Here is a 24,354-nt window from a genome sequence, read left to right on the forward strand (position 1 = left end):
TTTTGGTTTTTTCACAAATCATATATTTTACCGACTTGTGAAGTTTTTGATCTCATTGGTCACATTATTAAAGGTAAAGAATGGGGTAGGTCACATAACAGTAGGGATGGAAGCGAATAATGGAAACGATATTCGACTATTCGTTTGTCATTATTCGAATATATTCGAATATTCGATTTTTAAACCTTATATTAAAATGTCCGAATTTATGACCTTCCGATGCAAATTACTATTCCTGATTGCCACAAAGGCCACTATAAATCGTATCTTATGTGCGGCTTTGAAAAACAGGCTAGAGTAATATTTTTTTAAGGATCATTGATTATTATGCTCTTTTTTAAATAAATACTGTATAGTTTCATTAGATGTAAGATATTTCAGGAAAACACATTACCGTAATTCTAATTTATTTCAATACTTTTAATTGATCTGGATTACTTTCCATCGAAAATACTTATGCTTTTGGTTTCGCTTTTTTCTGGAATAAAGAACCATTTAAGAACGATTTAATTGGTTTAGATTTGATCTAATAAATTCTGATTAGATTATCATTGATTTGATATATGGATAACGGAATTAAAACATACATGCCAGATCTCGACGGGACAGTCCCGCCAGTTTGGTGATTGTTCCGACGTCCAGATATTAGACACTTTTTCCAAATATTCGTTAATACGTTCTATAAATTCACAATAAAATTCGCTATTCAATCTCTGTCTGGCTAAAATTTACCATCGCTAATCCCTTTATAGCCCCCTATTGACAACCAACTTCTACTTCTCGACACCACATTACCGGTATGTTAGGCATAGACAGCTCTGTTAGACTGCATTTAAGATTTAAGGTTAACCAATCGCGAAAAGCTTAAACAATGCTCTGTTTTCTGAACTCTTCATTATGTGTAAGGTACAGTAAGCTAAGTGAACAAAGCAATAAGTAGACTTATCAACTATGTAAGAATTAAATTAAATAAAGCTTAATTGAAACATAATGTTAGTGGTGTTACGTATATTAATTCAGTAACTTGAAACGAATGAAGTTGTCATTTTAAGTCCCCAATATTTAATGCTTAATGGCATGAACATTAAATACATATTAGCTATTTAAATACAAACTTCAATTAATTTGATACTCAATGCAAGTGATTTCGTTCCAAAGAATTTTTTTATGTCTATTTTACTCATTTCATATTTCAAATATAGATTCTATCTTGAAAAACGCAGTGTTGCAAATCGCACACTTTTATTGCTTCAAACTTTATACAGCTGGGATTCGATCATAAATTTCGTGAAATTATGTACAAAAGCATGAAACTGTATTCACCCGGGATTCGATGATAAAACTTGTGACAACATATTTTGAAAATTTGTGTTCACTCCCGCTGAACTACGTTACAATGATGAGTGGTGCATCTGTACGGCAATGCGATACGGCGTCATAACTACAACGGTTACGGCGTCTTTCCACAGTTTGTTGACGATACGGGACGTTGTTAAAATAAATAATAATAACGGTAATTTCGAATAGTTTGTGTATGTGTAAGCCAATGTTTATTTAAATACGGATAGTGTGTTCCTCTTTCACAGCATGCCATGTAATTTATCCCTATGTTATCGATAAAATGGAAGTTTTACAGACCTGTATAGACAACTCATAAAATCATTGGAATATAATTTTAAGTCTGCCATTAAACAGATGAAAATGCAAACAAACGTAATCAAGAACGAATATTGAATCATTCTTATCAAGATCTGTCTCAAAATTAAATGCATGTAAGTGTAACGAGATGAATTAAAATGTTACGGCGTCTTACAGAGAGTGTTACAGTGCATTTACGACAACATGTTTAAGGTTACGGTATAGTATCGACGTTTAATATTTAATTGAGGTTTCGGTAAATAACAAGTTCGGTAATTAGTATTTATATAGTAAATGTTGTGGAGAGTTCGGTAAAATGGATCTTTATAGAGGTATACCTACAATGAGGTGTTAATGCCAGCTATTATTGTCTTACATCAGGGGCATATATTTGCAAACTGGTGATTAATCTTTAATCGATAAATTAATGCAATGCCTACAGTGAAGAATGTAGGGGCATGAATGAGCTACCACTGAACTTTTTAAAAATAATAATTTTAGGTACCAAACCAAAAAATGTAGATTGAATTCAAAATGTAACTTTATTGAAAGTAAATTACGATTTAAATAAATCAATACTTATTTTTTAACGATTTTGTGCATTTATTTAAAAAAAAATAGTAATAGTAAATGTTGATTTAAAGACTCAATTAATAGGAGATCTTCAATTTAGAATTATGCCTTTAACAAATGTAAGTCTTGTAAAATAGTGTAGTACTGATTTATTTTAAAAAAAACAGCATAAACAAATATTAATGAATTTGCGATTCTAAGATTAATTCAGTCTTTAATTGTATATTTTTACTATTATTTTATCTAAAAATAAATGTACCAAATCTTAAAAAATTGTATTACTGATTAAAAAAAACGCCAATAAAGAAATACAAATAAATATTACCCAAATGAAGCCTTGCTTTTGAATGACCTTAATGTGTTATTGAATTCCCCACTTTCGATGTGTGAACTATTTTCTACATTCCTGTTAAATTCTTTACAGTAATTGAGGTAATTAGTAACCGTTGTTGATGCAATCAATGACGACCTCCATACTCACGTCCAAAATGGTACTTTCGTGGAACGAAATCTCCATAGTTGTAAATTTGACTTCCTGAACACGCTGTAACGCTGTAACGCTGTAAAGAGGAGACCGTAACATGTCTTAGTCGTAAAAGAAGATGCCGTAACATGTACACGGAGTTGACATGCTACAACTTTTTCGCAAAATCGGATAGAAATCACCAATAATAGTATACACATGGGCATCACATGCTTGTAAAAGAGTGAACTTGATACAGATCATTGAAAATAATCCTCGTGACAGAAACTGTACGCCAGAAACAACGAATTTATTGGATTTTCTATGTTTTGAGATTGAACTTCTTTCTTTTATCATGATTTCACGCTAGAAAATGTCTCGATAGATTAGGTAGCGAGTAAAGAAACATTAATAAATGAAAATAAATGCCATATCCCGTTTTAGGTTTAAGTTTAAACAAAGAATTTACCCGTGTAAACGCGTGTGTATGTCTTTTACAGTCAAGACGCTGTAACCGTTGTAGTTATGACGCCGTATCGCGTTGTCGTACAGACGCACCTCTCATTGTAACGTAGTTCAGCGGGAGTGGTGTTCGTTTCGTTGTATTGCTTCATTGCACCCTACTTCGGTCCATGTGAATTACCTTGTCGCTAATGTAGACTAACCACAATAGTTATATCATCCCGATAAATTAATGAGTTTTGCGATTCAATGCGTAGACATCATAACCAGACCGATCCTTTTAAAGCCCATTAAAACTTAAAATCAACGAATATTTCGTTAAATATTTCGTAAAATAAAGTTAACCCATACAAAATCAGTGTTCCGTATATAATAGCCACATTTTCAACGCTAGATGTGTCTGGTAACAATGTATCTTGTTAAATCAATGTTACCAGACCACATCTAGCGTTCACATTTTGGCTATTGCTTTAAGGAACAATGATTTTGTATGGGTTAACTTTATTTTATGAAATATTTTACGAAATATTCGTTGCTTTTGAGTGTTAATGGGGCTCTAAATAATGTCTTGTACCAAGTTTCTGACTACAACGAGCATGGTGTCGATTACTTATTAGGTAACGAGTGGCCGTTTTGGTTTGCTTTGAATTTATGAAGATTTTCTTTCATTAAGTTCTTAAAAACGTCCACCTCTCAGTCACTAAAGGGTTTAGCCCGTTTTTCGCATATTTCTTTTGTGACAGAGTCCGAGACCATATTGGACAATGTTCGTCTGACAAATTGCGCGAAAACGACGTCGTTTTCAGGGATGCATTGTTGGTAATTTTACTGTGGTAAGTTAACAAATTTCAATGGTTAGGTTACAACGAAGTAACCATCGTTTATACAAATACAATTATCTTGCGATAACATAACCATGTAAACAACTGCGTTAATAAAGTTACTAAAGTTAATATTAACCACTGTTTATACAATTGACCGCTGAGGTTAAAAAAACCCTGTCAAAACACAATTTTTTTAATGTTTTACAATAAATTTACTTTCATTTTCGACTGATTTTCAGAAAATAGTTTGAACATATTGCATAACTATGAATTGATAGTAAATCGACGATTGGTCCCTCTCCTTATACCATCCCGTCTGCCAATTATCATCTCGTTCATTGATTAAAGCTGTTATCAAAGCAATGACATCTAATGGAAACCAAAACTGCGACTTTGTACATGTACTTATAACGTTTTTGGAATTATCTTTGCATAAAAACAGAATATTCGAATATGAATTTTAAATTCGAATAGTCGGCCGATTTTCGAATTTTCGGATATTCGGTCCCCTCCCTACATAACAATGCTGCGCATGTGGTTTCAATGCAAAGCAAAATTTACAGAAATGGAAGATAAAGTTCTTATCATACAAGAAAGTGCTCTAAATGCCTGATATTAAAGACCGACCTCGGTTTTGAAAACTAGCTTAAATTATGATATAACTATTTTTAATTGATGATACAATTTCGTACAAGAAACCTTCGTCTCCCCATTGAAACAGGTTGGAGGGCAGGAAGTTATGTATGCGAACGAAAAACTCGTCGATGCGTTTATGTGAAAAGAATATAAACCAAAAAAATATATATATACTGTGCTAATGTGTTAGAGAAATAATCCGAATGTTTACAAAACATGTAACATTCTTTGAACGAAAGATATCAGTGAGTTTTTAACAAATGAACATCTTAGACTTTGACACTGTATATTGTTATACATTGAATATCTTATAAAATGACAGCTTTGCTATAAAAAGTTGCACGATATGTGTCGTGTTCTGAGAAAACTTGGCATAATGCATGTGCGTAAAGTGTCGTCCCAGATTAGCCTGTGCAGTTCGCACAGGCTAATCAGGAAAGACACTTTCCGCCTAAACTTGATTTTCGGTAAGGAGGGACTTCCTTGACACTAAAAAAAACATAAGAGCGGAAAGTGTCGTCCCTGATTAGCCTGTGCGGACTGCACAGGCTAATCTGTGACGACACTTCACGCACATGCATTAAGCCAGTTTTCTCAGAACGCGGCTCATATTTTTGACTGTGCTCGTGCTGTAATGTTATCATTAACGGAGTTTGACTGGGATAAACTTGGAAACCTATCACAAATTGTATGTATTTATGTAAATGTATTTATATGTTACCAACGCTTAACAAAATGGATAAACAACTCACAACAATGAATTACGAAGTATAAGCAAGTATCCTACATTGAGATATACGAAATTTTGGCGTATACTTAAATGATGATTATCATCACATTTTGTATAAACAAAACTTATTTCTGTTTCAAATTAGTAGGACTTAGTAATCGTATTTCGCACAGAATTTTTGAACAACCATAAACTTTATCACCGGTATAACCGATAGCATTAATGAACCGCTGAAACCTACATTTTGTCTAATAACTAGTAAGCATTATTTTTACTAGAAACACTGGTCATTTTATAACTAATTATATATGAAATCACGTTCGCACATGTTATGAGTAAACAAGAGGGCCTTGGGCCCTTAGGTGCTCACCTTAGAGAAAAATGAATTAAACTATTCTGAAAAGGTGGACTCAATAAGCATTGAGAGCTTTAAAATGATGCACTCCTTTTCAAAACTGAATATCATATATTTCATGATTGTTTCAATTGGATTTATTTTAATGTTATCATGTTAAACAAAGTTCACTTTTCTATACTTTATCAGGTTAAACAAGTTAACTTTTCTATTGAAATAAGGCAGTCTATTGAAATAAGGCAGACAGCTATATTCCATTCTGCCATTCTCCTGACCTTCAGGTGGTCTTCTTTACCTCTTATGTAATTGATTTAACTAATACCTCCTGCACATTGGTCATGCCCTTTGACCCTCTGCACATTGTCTCCATGACATAAACTTTTCATGAGCATCCTTCACTGGTTGTAGGATGTAACGAGTGGACACAAACCTGTCACCTTCTGCAAATCTTTTCAATGACCTTTTAGCCGAATTTCATGACAATGCTTCAAAGAAAGAAGGGACCTGGATAAAACGTTTGAAGAATGTGCATGAAAAGTTTATATCATGGAGACAATGTGCAGAGGATCAGGTTTGTATCCACTTCGTATCTCCTAGGATATAACAAGTGGACACAAAACTTTGACCTGCTGCATATCGTCTCAATGCCATTCACCTGTTAGCCAAGTTTCATATTAATGCTTCAAACAGTATCAGGGCTTTTTTACCTGTTGTTGTGAAGCGGCCTCCCCCCCCCCCCCATTCCCCCATTTTGTGGAGAAAAAAAATAGTTGCGAACTTTCTAAACTTGTGAAAATTAGAGTCAATAACGTCTTGTTATTGTGAAAATTTGAGTCGCAAACTTCTTGAAATTGTGAAAGTTTAAGTCGCGAATTCCCAAAAAAATAGACAGGCTTTTGACCATGAAGTGTGACTTTGAACTTTACATCACTTGACTGACTTATCCCTCCTGTTCGCTTCATGATCTCAACAATTGATGTGAGTTTCTTGAACATCGAGTAAAAGGTATAAGTAAAATAGTTAAAACATAACTGGTTCAAGTCTGGAGTGACTGCTTGCAGAGTTATGTTTGGAATTATGATTTCACATTGAATTGAAGACATCATCCCCCTTTGGGATATTACTGATTCTTTTTTACTCTTTATTATACACTACATTGATATCTGCCTGATATAACGCTGCCTGATATATGATTTTATATCACAACAACAGAAAGTTGTTATATCAGCCAATATTTTTTTTAATAGGAAATATTACTCAGAATAATTAGTAAGGTAATCATTTTTGGTACGTCAGATTCAACAAAACATACAATTGGATAAATATAATATATGGATAATATATTTTTGACATATGTTTTCTTGTACAAAAACAACAAAACACATATTTTACAAGTATTAGGCACAAGTGCTAAAGACGTCATCATTAACACGTCAAATTTCAAATCTATATTCATTCCAACAAAAATGCAGCGTTACAGCGATAATATTTCATTATTTCTTTTAAAATGGAGACGAAGTTATGATAAACAGAAAAAACAGATAACTGCCTGATTGTGTTGTAATATATCAGGCTTGGTGGGAATAAATAAAGGTTTAGCAAGCTTCACCATTATTTTATTTAAGCCTGGCCTGATATCATACAAAACAAACATGCAGTTATCTGTTTTTCTTTTTCATCTCGGCGTTTGCTACACAATTATGATTAGATATCCAAGCGTCAAGTAATGGAAAACAATCATACACACTGTTAGAAAAATAACAATAACAAAGCATTTAAAAGGTGTTTAAATGTGAAAACTATCCATTAATGACAAAATATTGGCAATATCATATCAGCCAATGTTATCGCTTGATAAGTTTTCCATAGACTTAATTCTATCAGAGAAATATAAAGAGCAATAAATGAATAAATCAACTCATTGTTACACATCTATCATATCACATTTAAAAAATATCATAAGTGATAACATTATTTATATAAAATATAAGTATCCACATATATAAAATTATTACACAAACAGCTATTGTCATTTATATTACTGATTACTTCACAATACACGTATATTTGTAACAGAGCACTTATTGACTAAAATCTATATTTATTGTAATTTGTATCACTTATGAGTACACACATCAGATACAAGAATGATAAGCTATTTAATTTTGTACACAAGGATCTTGGTGTTGTTCCACATTCCCACAATAATGCAGTCAGTGTGGCTGTTGAAGCAGACTGAGACTGGTCTCTTTAGCCCATCCCTCTCTGTAGCCAGAGTGGCCAGCTTCTTACTACCCTGGCTGTCCACCTGGAGGATAGTATTGGAAAACCTTCCACATACCAGCACCTTGTCTTCAGATGTCACATGTACACGAGTTGGACTTTCCAATTCATCGTCAACGAAGATGGAAAGGACTGATCCATCCCTGGCCAGAGTGAGGAGCTTGTTTTGGGAGCGGTTTGTGACGTATAACTTGTCACCTGTCGGGCTGACTGCACAACTCAATACTGCAAAACAAAATACATGATTACAATGTCATGCCATATTTATGAGTGAAATCAGATAAGCATACTGCATACATGTATGTGTAAAAAATATTAATTAAGTTGCGTTTGTTACTTTTACTTAGGTACAATAATGTAGAAAAAGAAACAATACTGGACCTTTCCTGTCTAGTACTTTTTCACCTATTACAAAAGCAACATCTTAAAATTATAATCACATAAATTAAGTATTTGTTTATTCTTGTTTGTTTGTTGTTTGCATCAATGAAAGAGAAATTTAAGTATATAATCATAAGTATACATACAATATTACACTATGTTTATTTGATAACAACGAAATATAAAGAACAGGTCAAAAACTATTCTTTTCACAGCCATGAACTTCCGTTTCATAGATCTGTCATGGAGTGACAGTCAATATATATAAATAACTATTTGTATGAGTAATACTGCAGAAATTGGAGGGTCTTGCTGCTATAGTGACATGTTCTTGATCATAAATATAAATCCAATATGATTCTTACCTGTAAATGTATTTGATTTATCCTCGTGAAGTTTGCTGCCTAGTTTACCACTCAGAGAGTAGTTGTATAGTTCAGTACCAGAGGTTACAAACAGGTCTTCCTGGTGGAAGGCAATACCGTAACAGCAATGTTGAAACTCGAGCATTCTGTCTTTCACCAGCTGGTTGTTGTTCACTTTGATAAACTGGACCCCTTTACGACTGAAACCACAGAAAGTAACACCAACCTCACTTGATGTGATCTGACACATGAACTGTGGCTCATCAGATACACTACAGTGACTCACCAGCTGGTAATGCTGGTTTAACAGCTTGACATTTCTATTTTCGTCGTCTAAAACCAGGACCTCTCCACTAGGGAGAACACATATGTCACTGATACGGCAAGAAAACTCATTATTTGAATCATTTCGCAGGCGTACATCATACTCAGACTTCCCATCAATCCTTATGACTTGGTCCGGAAATCCCTGCACTGTCAATGTCTGGGCATAGTGTTCAATCCTCCCAAGACCTGACAACTTGGAAAGGTACTGAACAATTTCACTATTAGGCTGGAAAGTTATTGACGATTTTAGTTGAGCAAAGTTCTCCTTTCGATATTTTTCTAACTGCTGTATTTTGTCCAGACATTTAATGCTGGCTATGAAAGATAGTTCTCGTTTGCTTTTATCATTTATGTCCTGAATAGCATCTCCAAGTTGTTTTAATTCATCTCGAAGAGTGGCACACTTGTCGACATCACTTTTTAGAGAGGCTTGCAGTTTGGTAAGATTATCTTTCATTTCTTGCAGTGTCTTCTTTTCAAGCACGTCCAAGGCTTCAAGTACCTTTTGCCGAGTCTCCTGTATCTTTTGTAACTGCTCATCATATGAAATTTGCACAGACTGAATGCTAGCCTCCTGATTGTCTTGAAGCTTCTTCAGTTCTGCCAGAGAAGTTTGGATAGTAACTGATACTTGTTTGAGGTCAGTGGAGGTATTTTGTACCAAGTCCGATAACAGAATTACTGTTTTGCATTGCCTGTAAGAAAACAGATTTTAATGAAAACGAATTAGAGCTTGTCATAGACGTGACGAATACCTCCACATGCCGCATTTAAACAGAATATTTTGCATGTTGTCTTCACAAAAAACAGCAGACACCATGCTCAATGTTAAAAAACGCACTAAGTGACCCAGTGGCCTAGTTTTTGGCCCGGCATGGCCCATGTTCAAACTTGGCGTAGAGATCATCTGATAAAACTTATGACGAAGTTTGGTGAAGCTATTGGATGACAACTACTTTAATTAGAGAGCGGACAACATGCTGAATGTTTAAAACGCACTAAGTGACCCCGTGACCTAGTTTTTGACCCGGCATGACACAAACTTGACCTAGACATCATTTTAATACAACTTTTTACCAAGTTTGGTGAAGATCGAAAGAAAACTACTTGAATTAGATTAGAGAGCGGACACCATGCTCAATGTCTAAAACGCACTAAGTGACCCCGTAACATAGTTTTTGGTCTGCCATGACCCATGTTCGAACTTGGCTTAGACATCATCTAGATACAAATTCTGGCCAAGTTTGGTGAAGCTCGGATGTAAACTACTTGAATTAGAGAACGGACACCATGCTCAATGTTTAAAACGCACTGAGTGACCCCGTTACCTAGTTTTTTTTATCCGGCATAACCCATATTCGAACTTGACCTAGACATCATCGAGATATAGCATCTGACCAAATTTGGTCACGATTGGATGAAAACAACTTGAAATAGAGAGCCGCCACTTAATACAGACCGACAGAAACTTTGTTTGTGGGGGTATAATAATTAATAAATGATGCATACATACTTATTTTATATCTTAATCTATGCAAGTCTGGTAAATGTGTAATTAAAAAAATCATTTATTATCTATAAGTATGTATTTGATGATTATTTCTTTTATTTATTTATTTTTACCATATATTTACTAATCACAATATCATGGCTTTTATTATCTCTTTGCTTTATACATGTGTAAATATTCAAGACGCTTTAAGGCTTAACGTTTTTAATTTCACCAGTTAAAGCAGGACCATCTTACTGGTATGGTTTACCTCTAACTTAACTGAAGCGTATAATTTATAAACATGTTCGTAATCTAAAACCAAGTTTTGAATTCATCAATTGAAGCACAGTCTTGCATTTTGATGCGCACATTTTCATACTCATTTTCATTCATGACTCTTACAAGTAATCTCCCTTGCATCATTTTGACGCATATGTTACCAAGAAGCCAACCCCAAAATATATTTTTATCCCACGCTTACAAAAGCGTGGGGATAATGTGGTTATCTCCGCCGTCTGTCCGTCCGTCCTGGCCACTATCTCCTCCTACACTATTAGCACTAGAACCTTGAAACTTACACATATGGTAGCTATGAGCATATGTGTGACGGTGCACAATTTGGAATTTTGATCTGACCCCTGGGTCAAAAGTTATGGGGGCGGGGCAGTTTTCCTTATATGGCTATAGTAAACCCTTGTTAACACTATAGTTGAGTTATTTTACATGAACTTCTTCATTCATTTCTACACCGATTTACTTCAAATCGATTCTGAACATCTCTTATGACATTACGGTCAATCTCAACTATGCGTCGCCCCATTACCAACCCTGGTGCGCCCCGCCCACATAGACCATGTCCACCCAAAATTTTGTTTTAACATAAATTCTTCATTTATTCACAAATTGACTTCAAATTAATACTGAACATCTCTTATGACAACACGGTCTATCTCGACAATCCATGTCCACATTACCCACCCCAGGGCCATTGATAAAGGTAAAGGCAGCTAGGTTCCCGTCCTCTTTCAAATTTATCAAGGGTCGACGTGTACTTCTTTCCCGTACCCCCACATTTCTTTGCGTACCCAAAATTTTGTGTACCCAATTTTTATCGTACCAATTTTTTTTTTCGTACCCAAATTTGTTTCGTGCCCAAATTTTTTTCGAACCCCAATTTCTCCGTACCTCCATGTTTTTGTTCGTAACCAAAATTTGTTTCGTTCCCAATTTTTTTTTCGTACCCAAATTGTTTCCGTACCTAAATTTGTGTCGTATCCTAATTTTGTTTCGTACCCATGTCCACATTAACCACCCCGGGGCCCCACCAACATAGGCCTTGCGCATCAAAAAATGCCTTTTAATATTACATCTATGAGACCTCTGCCGCGCCATTTCTAGTTTATCATACAATTGTGTTGTTTGTCTTGTATTTTAACTAAGTTAAAGCAAAACAACATTTGAAGGGCATTTGACAAACATACAGAAACAATAAATCTAAATATTTTGCCTCCTGAAAATTTAAATTCACCCCTGAAAATATTGATTAGACTAAAATAATAATATGCTTAAAAGAAAGTTAATTTCTATATTAATTGAACATCAAATGGCTGTTTATTAAAATAACATTAGTTTTATTCTTATAATAAAATTGATGTTTGGATAAGTTTATTTCAACGTCAACGAAGTAAAAACATACGCTTTTTCTCCTAAAAAAAATACGAAACAAATGATATAATACCTGTGATTAAGGAAAGCACAATTATTGCAGCACAGCTGGCCATGGTCTTTGCATAACATTGCCAACTTTTCTTCCTTATGAACATCACATTTAAAAAGGAAATCTTCCACCTTCTTCGCAACAGGCCATTTCTTCATATCACTCCTTCCATGAGGGGAATGTTTCTTAAACAACTGGCTGTGCAAGTGAATACATTTTCCGCAGTAAAACTTGACGCAAGATTCACAGTAATAATCAGCCGATTCTTCCAGTTTCTCCTCTTCGCAGGTCGAACAGAAGAAGTCTTGGACCATGTCAGATCCTTTTTCAACGGAGGATTGCAAAAAGGTCGCCATTTTGCAGATCACTGAAGATTTTTCTCTCAAGATCTTTTATTTAACTCAAACAATAAGGTACCCTAAGGCTCATTGAATTCTAAACTAAACTAAACACACCAATATAGATATTGTCCAATGTCTATCAACACATAATGTTCAGCTAAACAGAGTCAAATAAATATCAACTTGAAGTTTGTTGGTAAGTTTATTTCTCCAGCAAACAAAGTATTAACGCCACCAGTCACGTGACAAGTAGTGTAAGATTGGTAATGTAACGACTCGCCCCCTTAACGACTCGCCCCATAACGACTCGCCCCACTTTTTATAACGACTCGCCCCACATGTATAACGACTCGCCCCACATATATAACGACTCGCCCTATCAAAATAAAATGTTATATTATATATGGTAATATAAATGAAATCAATTCATAATATGAATTCGGCATTGTTTGATAACCATCGTTCAGCGGTTTTTTGCCTTATATCTGACCTTAATGACGTCTATTGCAGGCATATTCTGAAAAGTAATAATTTTTATTTTATGATTTTTTTTACATCTTTGTTCAGTGACAATATTATCATAGAACAGAACAGAATATTTTATTTTAGCTTAAGCATACAACTCATCGCCATAAACATACATATGCAATAACAGCATGCGTGACAATTATATACAAAACATACATCCTTTTGAGGAAAGATCAATTTAAAAAGTAATGACATACAATATGTTTTAGTGAGAATGTCACATGGATGGGGTTAATACAAAGTGATCATGTAATGTTAACACGAAATTTAATAATTGTTACAAATATAACATTATTCTAAGCTTATTGTCTTTGTGGAAGATATATCATTTATACTACACATATAGCACATCTTCTCGTAACTTAAAGCATTTTAAACAAAAAATGGCAAGTTTTCTTAACACTATTTTGTTTGAACAATTAAGTAGTTCGATAAACTTGAACATACTAGGTCGTGATCTGTAATACTTTGGAATTAATGTATTCCTAATATCGGCATAATAAGGACATTTAATAACAAAGTGATATTCATCCTCGATATCATTGAGGTTGCATAAAACACATTTGCGTTGATCTCTGACAATGTTCTGGTGTCTACCCGTTTCAATTAATAATTTGTGAGACGACAAACGTAGTTTAGCAATAATATTCCTATGTTTTTATATTCAACAATATCAAGATACGCAGATCTTTCGAATATTGGTTTCAATTCTTTATATAAAATCATTGAACTAGATGATGTGACACTTGTATTCCAGTTAGTGATATACTGGTCTCGTAATCTGGTTTTAAGTAGCGGTATTAATTGATTAGAGTTCACAGATTCGGGGAATAGCCATACATCGTTAAAACCGGTTTGGATTAGAATGTCCCGTACTTTCGATGACCAATTGTTTGTGTTATTTTTGCGTTCAATTTCTAATCTCTGTGATAATAAAATGTGTTTAAGAATACAATTACCCTCTTTAACAGTATATAATTTCAAAAAGTATTTCACGATCCTGACATATCTGTCTAAATACAAGGGGAATCGACCAACTTCGGCATATAGCGATAATGAGTTTGTTGACATCTTAACATTCAATATTCTTTTACAAAATTTACGATGGACGCGCTCAATGTTTTCCGCTTTCATAAATCCCCATACCTCACAGTTATAGTTTTAAATTGATGATACATATGCGTTAAATAAATTTAACATGATATGTATAGGTACGTTCATGTCTTTTGTGAGAGTGAACAAAGAATGCATCGCTTTTAAAGCTTTGCCATACAATGTATTTGTTGCGGACGCAAAAGATCGACCATCATAAAGCAAGACTATTGGGTATCGGTACATTTGTCTCATGTCATACTTTCCTTTATATTTATAAAAAGAAGCAAAGGCTAAGATCATATCGACAATTAAAGATTCCCAGGTTAAATTACTCAAGAATTTAGGGATTATCGTTATAAAGAGACCGATGAATTAACAACATAATTGACAGGTACATTACCGCGGGCGGGTGATGACAATCAACAATACATGTGTCATAATCGCGAAAGCGTGAATACATTGCTTCGTGGTAAAGATATTTTCATATATACGGGTATTGAAAGGTAAGAAAAATGAAAAAGGTCTTTGCCGAAATTTATTTTTTGCAGAAATTTTACGGACACAATTCATCTGTAAGATAATTTTTTATTTATAATTTTAAAATTACCATTATAATCTTAAATCTACCTATTTATTACCTGTTGATCTGAATACACAACACACGTTTTAAAAATCTTTTTTCATACTATAAAAATGCGTATCAGTCCTTTTGTGTTTTTCACACAAACTTTACTTTAAAATGCTAATCAAATGGCGTTTCTTTTAAATTTTGGTGTGAACAATTAGCGCGGAAAGTTTTCAATGGTTTCAAATAAACATTTAACGCTAATTAAATGGCGGTTCTTTTAATTTGTAGGTGTGAACAATTACCGCGGAAAATTTGCAATGGTTTCAAATAAACAAGAAACCATTTGTGATAAATCAATTAATTCCACGATTTGTTTAATTACTTAAATGGTTATAACTTTAATTGAGTAATACGTGCCACTGCGGAGTTTAGTATTTAAAGATGTATACATGATTATAGTATACCATTATTTTAAATTGATAATTCGACTAACACCATGCCTGCGCTTTGCACTCTGTATTTGCAGCGCAGCTGCTGGACTTGTGTTCAGCCATGTACGGACCTGTGCAAATAGTTGTTGTTGTTTGTGTAAAAAGTGTTAAATTCAATGTTGATAATATTAAGATATAATTATATTGATTACCCGGTACTGATGTATTACTGTCTTTTTGTAAATTTTTCTTATTATATCAATGTATTGATATTATTATACACACTGCGTAACCTTCTTTTTTTTATAAGTTGTTGTTGTTGTTGTTGTATATAAGTACATAAGTATCTAATAAACCATCAACACAAAAAAGTTTTTCTTATATATTTCTCTTTCTATTCATCTGTACTGTTTACATTTAACATAGATGCTAAAAATGTAACAATAAAAATGATGGGACGAGTCGTTATATATTATATACGCAAAAACATAGTTATGTTACTGTGGTAACGCATAATATTAATTGCAAGAGTGTAGAGCTCTTGAACATATAATGCAGGATGCGATACAGTATTCCAGTTTCTGTTGAAAGTTCCTGAAAAAGGTGAAAGTTAAAGTAAAGCATTTTAACAAATTTCATCAAACTTCTAATTTAACAAATCTTAAGATATTTTTTCAATACCCCACCAGTTTTTACCGACTTAAAACACAATAAAATCGAAATTAAATAAAAATCCTACCATATAAGTAATGATGGGGTGAGTCGTTATCTATGTGGGGCGAGTCGTTATACATGTGGGGCGAGTCGTTATTAAAGTGGGGCGAGTCGTTATAAAAAGTGGGGCGAGTCGTTATGGGGCGAGTCGTTAAGGGGGCGAGTCGTTAGTAAACCGTAAGATTAAACCCACTCTGGATCAGCAGACGATTTATTTCATAAATCAATAACTAACGGAGGAATCCGAGATAGCCGATGTATCACGATTGAGATTAAACCATACCGGCCCACAGCAGTGACAACTGGTTTATATGTGCATACAAGCAAGAAGTATCTAATGTCAATGAATGTTTTCAATCCATTAAGCAGCCAGGGCAACTTGATTTCATGAGTGTAAACAAGAATCCTGTAACCGTGGACTACTTAAATGTGTTAACAGGCCAATATTGGGTTTAAAGCTAGCGTTTCAATGTTCATTGTAAAAGCAACCAGAAATATAAAAAATAAGTTCTTAAATGAAGAGAATTAGTTACTTGAAAATTACAAATATGTGGACCATAGTCCCTAAGGCGCTCACCTCAGACAAAAGGAACTAAACTAATCAGAGAAGATGGACTTCAGAAGAATAACAGTACTAAATGAAACATAAATATTTCATTACCAGGCACATTATAATGAGTAAGTTTTGATCATGAAAAAAAAATTCTGACACAGAATGTATATTTACATATAAAACCTAATATTTAGTTATCTCTTATTTAGCAAGCAGCTGGTTGTATACCCTGCACAAAGGATGTCTATACAAGTTCCAATAGGTCACTTGTGGTTTACTTATAGATCAAATGCAAAGATTCCAATTACAGCTACTAACATACCATGTATGGGATGAAATGTCAAATACGTTTCCTATTAGAAAGTTCGTCATGTTTTACTGGGTTTATCACTTTAAGATTTTATGGAAAAATCATTCTATCGTCATCATCATCATCATCATCAGCAGCAGCAGCAGCATTATCAACAACCTCATCAACCTCATCATCATCATCATCTTCATCATCATCTTCATCATCATCATCATCATTTTATACCCTTTATTTCTTGAAGTAATGTTTGAATGACACTCACTTTCCAGCCAAATCAGCATGAAAGTTACAAGTGTTTATTTCGTATTAATATTCGCTCTTTTTCTCTACTTTACATGCTGCGAAATTTCCTACCTGACCTTATTACAGCTCAACTAACATAATTCCCGGGGAATTAAGTCGAGATTTACAGCGCATTTTAATACGAAATAAATGCTGATCACCATTTTACGGATATGGCTGGAAAGTGAACGTGATTAAAAAATTATGCAAAAGCAATAAAGGATATAACACAGCAAAAAATAACCGTCTCAGTATGGACGTCTCCATCTTGACTATCACGTGATTACCCCCTCTGTAATCTTAATTGTTATTCCAGTGTTATCTTCATTTTAAGCAGTGAAATAAGTGACCATATGGGCAAAAAATAAATAAAGACAGTTGTTTTGCTTATTGCTTGTTGCAACCTACCTTTTAAATGCATTTTGGACTGAGAGCAAACGCTTTGTCTGATCATACACCAACTGCCTTGGTTTTTCTTTTTTCCAATATTTTGCTATATGTTTCTGGCCTTTCAACATCCCCCCCTTGAAAGAAAATGCGTACGTCTGACATTTTGCAGACAAAATTCAGACTGAGTTTTAAAAATACCCCGCAGTAAGATAAAGCTCTGAAAAATCAATACTTACGCAGTGATTTTTTGTTCTTTATAAAGAAGCGGGAAACGGCACTTTCCAAATGAGGAAAAAACTACAAATTTCACAATCGCTGTCAAAAAAAATCCCAATTTAAGGTTTTCAAAAAATAAAGTTAGTTTTCCTATGCAGTAAATATGATATTGACAATTTGACAATATTTAGTTACCTATTTTTTGTATTTTGGAGCAAAAAATCATATACACCAATTTCCCAGTATGAAGACTTCACGACCCAAATTTTCCCAATTTCAGGGTTTTTCGCACACAATTTTGCCAATTGGGCTGGTACAGGTACTTTTCAAAATTGGGCAAAAAATCAAATACTTACGGTGAATGCAGTCTGACGTTTCACGGTCACATTTTGTTGCATTCAGTTTACAAAAACAAACACACAAATATTTACTCCGAAACATTCTTGCATAACAACGCTCACCTGCTGTATGAAATTTACGATTACAACTTCGGGTTCAGTTCAGTTTAACTTTCGGCATATATATGCTTTTAGAAAAATTATTTAATTCAATGAAACAGAGTGTTGCTAGTAAAAAATACATGCTTTTTTGTTTGTGAAACACTATGTCCGCCATATATTTAACCTTTGACCTTGAAAGACCGATTCTTAAACCTCATCTGAGCAATCAAGTGAGCTAAAAAGTGTGTTTTCACCGATCTGAGCCATTTTCCAACTTGTTCGAGATATCAATATAACCAATGTCTTGACTAAGTTTTGCGATGATTAGGCAAAAATGTGACATCTAGAGTGTTCACAAGGTTTCTCTATAGCCAAATAAGGAAAACATAATTATTATAGAGAAAACTGCCCCGCCCCCTGCCATGTTTTTTGACCGATCGGGACCATGTTCGAACTCATCTGAGATATGAATAAAACCAATGTTTTCACCAAGTTTCATGATGATTGGGCAAAAAATGTGACTTCTAGAGTGTTCACAAGGTTTCTCTATAGCCAAATAAGGAAAACATAATTATTATAGAGAAAACTGCCCCGCCCCCTGGTGGTCATTTTTTTTCACCGTACTGGACTATTTTCGAACTCGTCCGAGATATCAATAAAACCAATGTTTTGACCAAGTTTCATGATGATTGGGCAAAATTGTGACTTCTAAAGTGTTCACAAGGTTTCTCTATAGCCAAATAAGGAAAACTGCCCCGCCCACTGGCGGCCATGTTTTTCAACGCACCGGAACCACTTTAAAACTCAATCAACATATCATTAAGACAAATATTTTGACAAAGTTACATAAAGATTGGGCATGAAATGTGACTACTTCGACAGTGTTTACAATGTTTTCTCTTTTTTTTGACCTTGGGATCCAGTTTTTGAACTCGCATGACCCAGTTTCGAACTCGATCAAGGTATAATTGGGACAAATCTTCTGACTAAGTTTCATGAAGATCGGACAAGAAATGTGGCCTCTAGAGTGTTTACAAACCAAATGTGGACGGACGGACGGACAAGGGACAAAGACCGATCCTAAAAAAAATATTAAAACTCACGCAAGTCAGAACACACACAGTTCTTTCCTCTTGATCTACTCTAAAACACGCGGACATCGTGCCTTTGTGTATTGATGCATTTGCACCGTGTTTTTTGCGACTCTTTCTCTCTCATTCTTCGCTACTCGTTAGTTAGTTTTTTAGTTGTTCGCTTGCGAACAGCTGAGGTTAGTACTACGCGTTGCAAGTCGGTCTGCTCTAAACTACGCTAAGAACGATAACCACCGCATCTGAGGCTATTAATGGATGCTGATAAACAAGTATAGTGGGGTTTTGTGTAATCTCGTTCATAGTGCATGCTACTATTAATGTTTCTTGGGAAACATTCGTTTGTTCTCAACAGATAGCGGCGATGTTTTGTATCCATGGGTGCTAACAACGCAATAGTAGAAGGTTACATTTTTTTACATCACAGTGGTTCGAGACCTGTTGAGGGTTGATTTGTTTTCTTTTTTTAAATTTCATTATTGATTTTTACTGGAGTTTTTTAGACCCAATGTTTACATTTATCAATATCAGGCATCTAATGACAAACTTCAATACATGCCAAAATCTGTGCAAAGGTCCCTATAACGATTTTCCTCTTATCGTGACACTATATTATTTGTTTGTTTTCTCATCTTGAAAGAAATACTGTTCTTATCGATATTTAATGATATATTCCCCGGGCGATTTATTGAACGAGTACTGACCCTAAAATTCTGCGAGATGGATTTTTACGCATAATTGTATCTGGGTCACAATTTGTGTCATTTTACATACATAGGGTAGTCTACAATTTCCCTTACACTGAATAGTGATACATCATTTGCGCTGAGCACAGACACAGTGATGTAGCCAAAGTTCTGAGGTTTTAGCTCGAATCAGCCTATGAAATACTCGAATATATTGTTGCGTGTCTGCTGGCGTTATTTAAAAGTCATTTATGGTGAAAAGCTGGATAAAACAGCTAGGCCGAAAAAGCGCATTAAAGCTCTTTACCCATGTTTAGGTCAGAGTTGTTGGCACCGTGTGAACTGCTAGGGTAACAAGTAGTGCATTAACAACAAAAAACGGGTCAACAGGGCTGTCCTTATGACTTCCTAATTCGTGAGTAAAAAGCATTGCTCGCAGATTAACTTTTATTTATTTTCATCAATTATGTTATTGTATATTTTGAATTTGTTTATGGTGTCAAAAATCAAAAGTTTTGAACAGGAAACTTCTATAATGAAATTATATTCTTAGTAATTAAGCCCCCGTCACACTTGATCACGTCCATTAAGACCGCGCTGCGTCCTGGAAATGTCGTAGGACGTAGCGAGGACGGGATAAACAAAATTTAAAAAATGCATTTCATATCAAGTTTGCGCTAAGTTCCTACTGCGTCCAACACGTTCTTATTACGCGTGTATTCAGGCGGGTACCACGTCCAAGACGTTCTTGCTATGCTTTTACTACGCTCGTACTAGCTTGCTACTACGACCGCCAAGATAGCACTGCGTTCTTACCACGCGCTCATCACGTTCTCACCGCGTTCTATGTCTGCAAATAAATACTGCGATTCGGCTCGATCTGATCATTCAATCTTCGACTTCCTTCTGAGTAAAAGTAAAGTATTTTATATCAGAAAATATGCCGAGAATGAAGGAGGGCTGCAAAGCAGCAACGCAGGCAAAACCGAAAACTCCATCCCCAGCGAGTGATGGGTTCCAAGTTGTTCCTGAACCAGAACCTATCTTTAACAGTGAACCCACTAAAACAACAGAAAGCGGAGCCGAATCAGATGTGTCTAGCGTTGTCGGTACTCGACCAAAGAAGGCAAAACGAGTGTCCACTCTAACACCAGTAGAGGAACAGACTATGGTTGAGTGGCTGGAGGCACACCCGATACTTTATAATAAGAAGCTGACTTCTTACAAAGAAACTGCTTAGAAAGAGTTAATGTGGAAAGAGAAAGCTACTGAGGTGGGTAAGTCCGTTCTCGTTCTTCAGACCTGGTACACTAGCCTCAGAAGTAGATACGGCAGGCTCAAGAAGAAACAAATCTGGCACTGAGGATACCGAACTGACAGAGAGACGATTGGGCTGTCTTCTATTTCAATAGTGCGACTTGTCAATCGAGAAGAGCCTGTTGCCCAGCCAATACAGCAACATGCTGGTGAAGTTCTTGGTTGTCCATTCTATATTGAAATGGAAGTGCAAGGGAAATGAATCCAGTTTTATACTCGACCACCAGAACGTGGCTTGGTCGTGGCTAGAGCCTGCAGCAAACGTACCTAAGACGTGATAGGCACCGGTAGAACGTCCTAAGAACCTAATGCGGTCTTTTGAAACGTAGTAGGGACGTATCCTTGTCGCAACACTAGCTTGAAGTCGTATTGAGAACCCGATGGACGTAGCAAGAACGTAGTGACAATCGAGAGACAACGTAAGCGAACGTCACACAAACGGCCACATCTGCACTACGCGTGTATTGCGTTAATGAGGTTCTTACTAGGTTTTAGCTACGTCATTTCTACGACCTTACGATGTTTTTAACAAGTCCTGATTTGACCACGTCCTTGCCACGTAAGTTTTGAATATGTTCAAAGTTCACCCACGTCCTTCACGTCCATGAAGACTGTACCACGAGCAAAGCCGTGTCTGCTGCGTCCTCGCTACTTTGTACACGTTCGCACTGCGTCCTGGCATATTTTTGAGGACGTAGTGGGAACGTGGCCTAGCGTGACGGTGGAAGGTTTACGATATTCAAACAATATTCATTTAATATGATGGTGATTGCAAATTGTCTTTATATTTAGTTCTCATTACCATTTTCATCATACTTTCTATGCTTTCTGAACGTCAAAAAGGGCCATATTGTTGTTATTTTTTCTAAGTTATTTCTATAAAATGAATAGGATGATAAAAAGTGCACACACATCTCGACCCGTGCGTTAACACACACACTATAAATTTGAATGGCTTGTGGTGATTTCAAACTTGCGATTAATTTTGAAAATGAGTTGTGTCTTAAATTATGCAATAGCGAACAACTTTATTGCCTTCAGCGCTTTGATTTGTCTTATTTGACAGCTCGTGCGTTTTAACGTGTGCATGTCGTTCAACTCACACAAGAAAATGCGGTCACTGTACCGTACATACAAAATTTAAATTTAAAAACTTTAAATCATATTCGTCAAATGGCGAAGTTTAACGCCCTTTCTGTTGATAACAATAATCGGTTTCGAAAACCAATAAAAATTGGATTAAATAATTATAAAGAATTAGATATTTCAAAAGAGTAAACTCAAGAAAATTTCAGTTGTTTTTATAGAAAGAAAATCAACAGGGGAAGTAAACACGAATAAACACTTTTAGCGATACTTACTTTTTCTCTCCCTTGTTTATGTGTTAAATCGATTAATCACTTGAATAATATGCAGGATTTATTTTCCTTTCATAAGTTGTCGATATATATATTGCTTTCATGCATCTTAACGTGCATTCAATGTTCTATAAATAATGAATGTACAACGTACACTTTTGCTTCAGGCGGTAGCAATACAAGACCTTACTGCATTACTGTATGACACGCCGTTGGCACTTAAGCAAACCAATAACAGAACAGTTTTAATGTCACCTTTTGCATTTCATTCAACGGACTGCAGTTTTTCTGTATCCGCTGCAGTGGTGTTTTTACTGTTCAAACGCGGTTAGTTTGCTTACGCATATGCATACAATTATATTAAATGAAGTAAAAAATGTCTTACTAATTTAAGCGATATCAGATCGTATTATTATAATTATTTGATAATACTTCTATACATAATAATATTCAAAAGTGTTACACGTTGACTGATTAGACGAAACAAAATGGATATAACGTAAAAATAAACTTGATCATACATTTGTTTTCAAGCAACGATGTAAGAAATCATCCCTCGCAAATTTGGGCATTTTTCAGGTGGTGTCGGGTAAGAGTGAAAATGGTGTCAAGCGAAATAGGTTAGCACTGTGACAAATAACCAAGTTACTGCGAATGATGATCAATTATATTTGCAAAAAAATATCTTGCTAATACATCACAAACAGCCGACTTTGTGTCATCCAAAATGTACATTGTTTGCCTAAAATGTTTTCAATTTTAACTAACCCCATAAATATCATTTACGAATTGGATTATTGTAGACCTAATTTTTTTTCACTGCCCACACGACAGCTACTGGATGTAGTCGGATTTTGGTCTCAGTAAATTACACTTCGAATCTTCTTCGTCCGGAAAATGAACGTGCGAACGAATACCTTTTTTTCTTTCGTTAAGAACTATTTGTTTCTGGACCGAGTTAAACCTTATTACTTGGTCAGCCTCGTTTTCGTTATTTCCTCTATTTATATTACCAGGGTTTACTAACGAACTATTTTGAGCCTCGTTCTGGATTTCTAAATGTGAGGTTTCAAAGCTGTTTAATGTAGTACCATTATTCATATCAAAACCGGAAAGACAAAATTCACATGAAGTTCCTCTACTTGTATCACCTGTCCCTCTCACAGGATGCTGATAAACACATGCGCCATTTACAGTTTCAATCTCTTTTTCTTCCTTTACAAATTCAGGAATTCCCCGTAACCTATTGACAAATGTGCAGTTTCTATTTATAGCATCGGGATTATCGGAACCAGAACGAGAGCCCTAAACTTCACTCGAATCTCCATAATTATCGCCCACATTCGGTTCCGGATCACGAATGGCCGACAGAGTCTTTATTTCTATAGAGTCGGCAATCTGGTCCATATCCAAATTTATTGGCTCCTCATGTAAAATGCTCTCTTTGAGGATGTGCTGGAACTGCCCATTTTCGTGAATGTCGTACCCTCTGCAGACGAAGAAGTCGCGAGACGCGCGGTGCTTGCACGTGCACCTCATGGGCGCGTCCTCTTCGAACGTCACCACGCGACCACCGTGCAAGCAGCAGGGTCGATGTCGAAAACCCTCATCGTTGTCAAACACCTACAACAAACAAACGCTGTAGAAATAAGAATTGATACAATGCAGAATGTTTACATGTGCATCGGTTATTTCTTCTGAAAGAATAATTGATAGCATATCATAAAGTCATTGTCGTTTGCGCCGTCGTCATCATCATCATCATCATCATCTTCATCATCATCGTCA

At 35.2% G+C, this 24,354-nt stretch overlaps 2 protein-coding genes across 2 annotated transcripts in view; one reads left to right on the top strand and one right to left on the bottom strand.

The window, feature by feature from the left end:
- The window catches only part of LOC127855811 (uncharacterized), a 184,738-nt gene that overhangs the window by 26,375 nt on the left and 134,009 nt on the right, over positions 1–24,354 (top strand). The gene's annotated exons all lie outside the window — the stretch shown is intronic.
- On the bottom strand, positions 7,837–12,842 carry LOC127854675 (uncharacterized). Its single transcript, XM_052389736.1, has 3 exons — positions 12,268–12,842; positions 8,711–9,732; positions 7,837–8,189 (listed from the first exon to the last, which is right to left on the bottom strand). The coding sequence occupies exons 1-3, from the start codon at positions 12,600–12,602 to the stop codon at positions 7,837–7,839; spliced, it is 1,710 nt and encodes a 569-aa protein (XP_052245696.1). The 5' UTR covers positions 12,603–12,842.

The sequence above is a fragment of the Dreissena polymorpha genome, chromosome 13, assembly GCF_020536995.1.
Source record: "Dreissena polymorpha isolate Duluth1 chromosome 13, UMN_Dpol_1.0, whole genome shotgun sequence".
NCBI classification, from domain to species: domain Eukaryota; kingdom Metazoa; phylum Mollusca; class Bivalvia; order Myida; family Dreissenidae; genus Dreissena; species Dreissena polymorpha.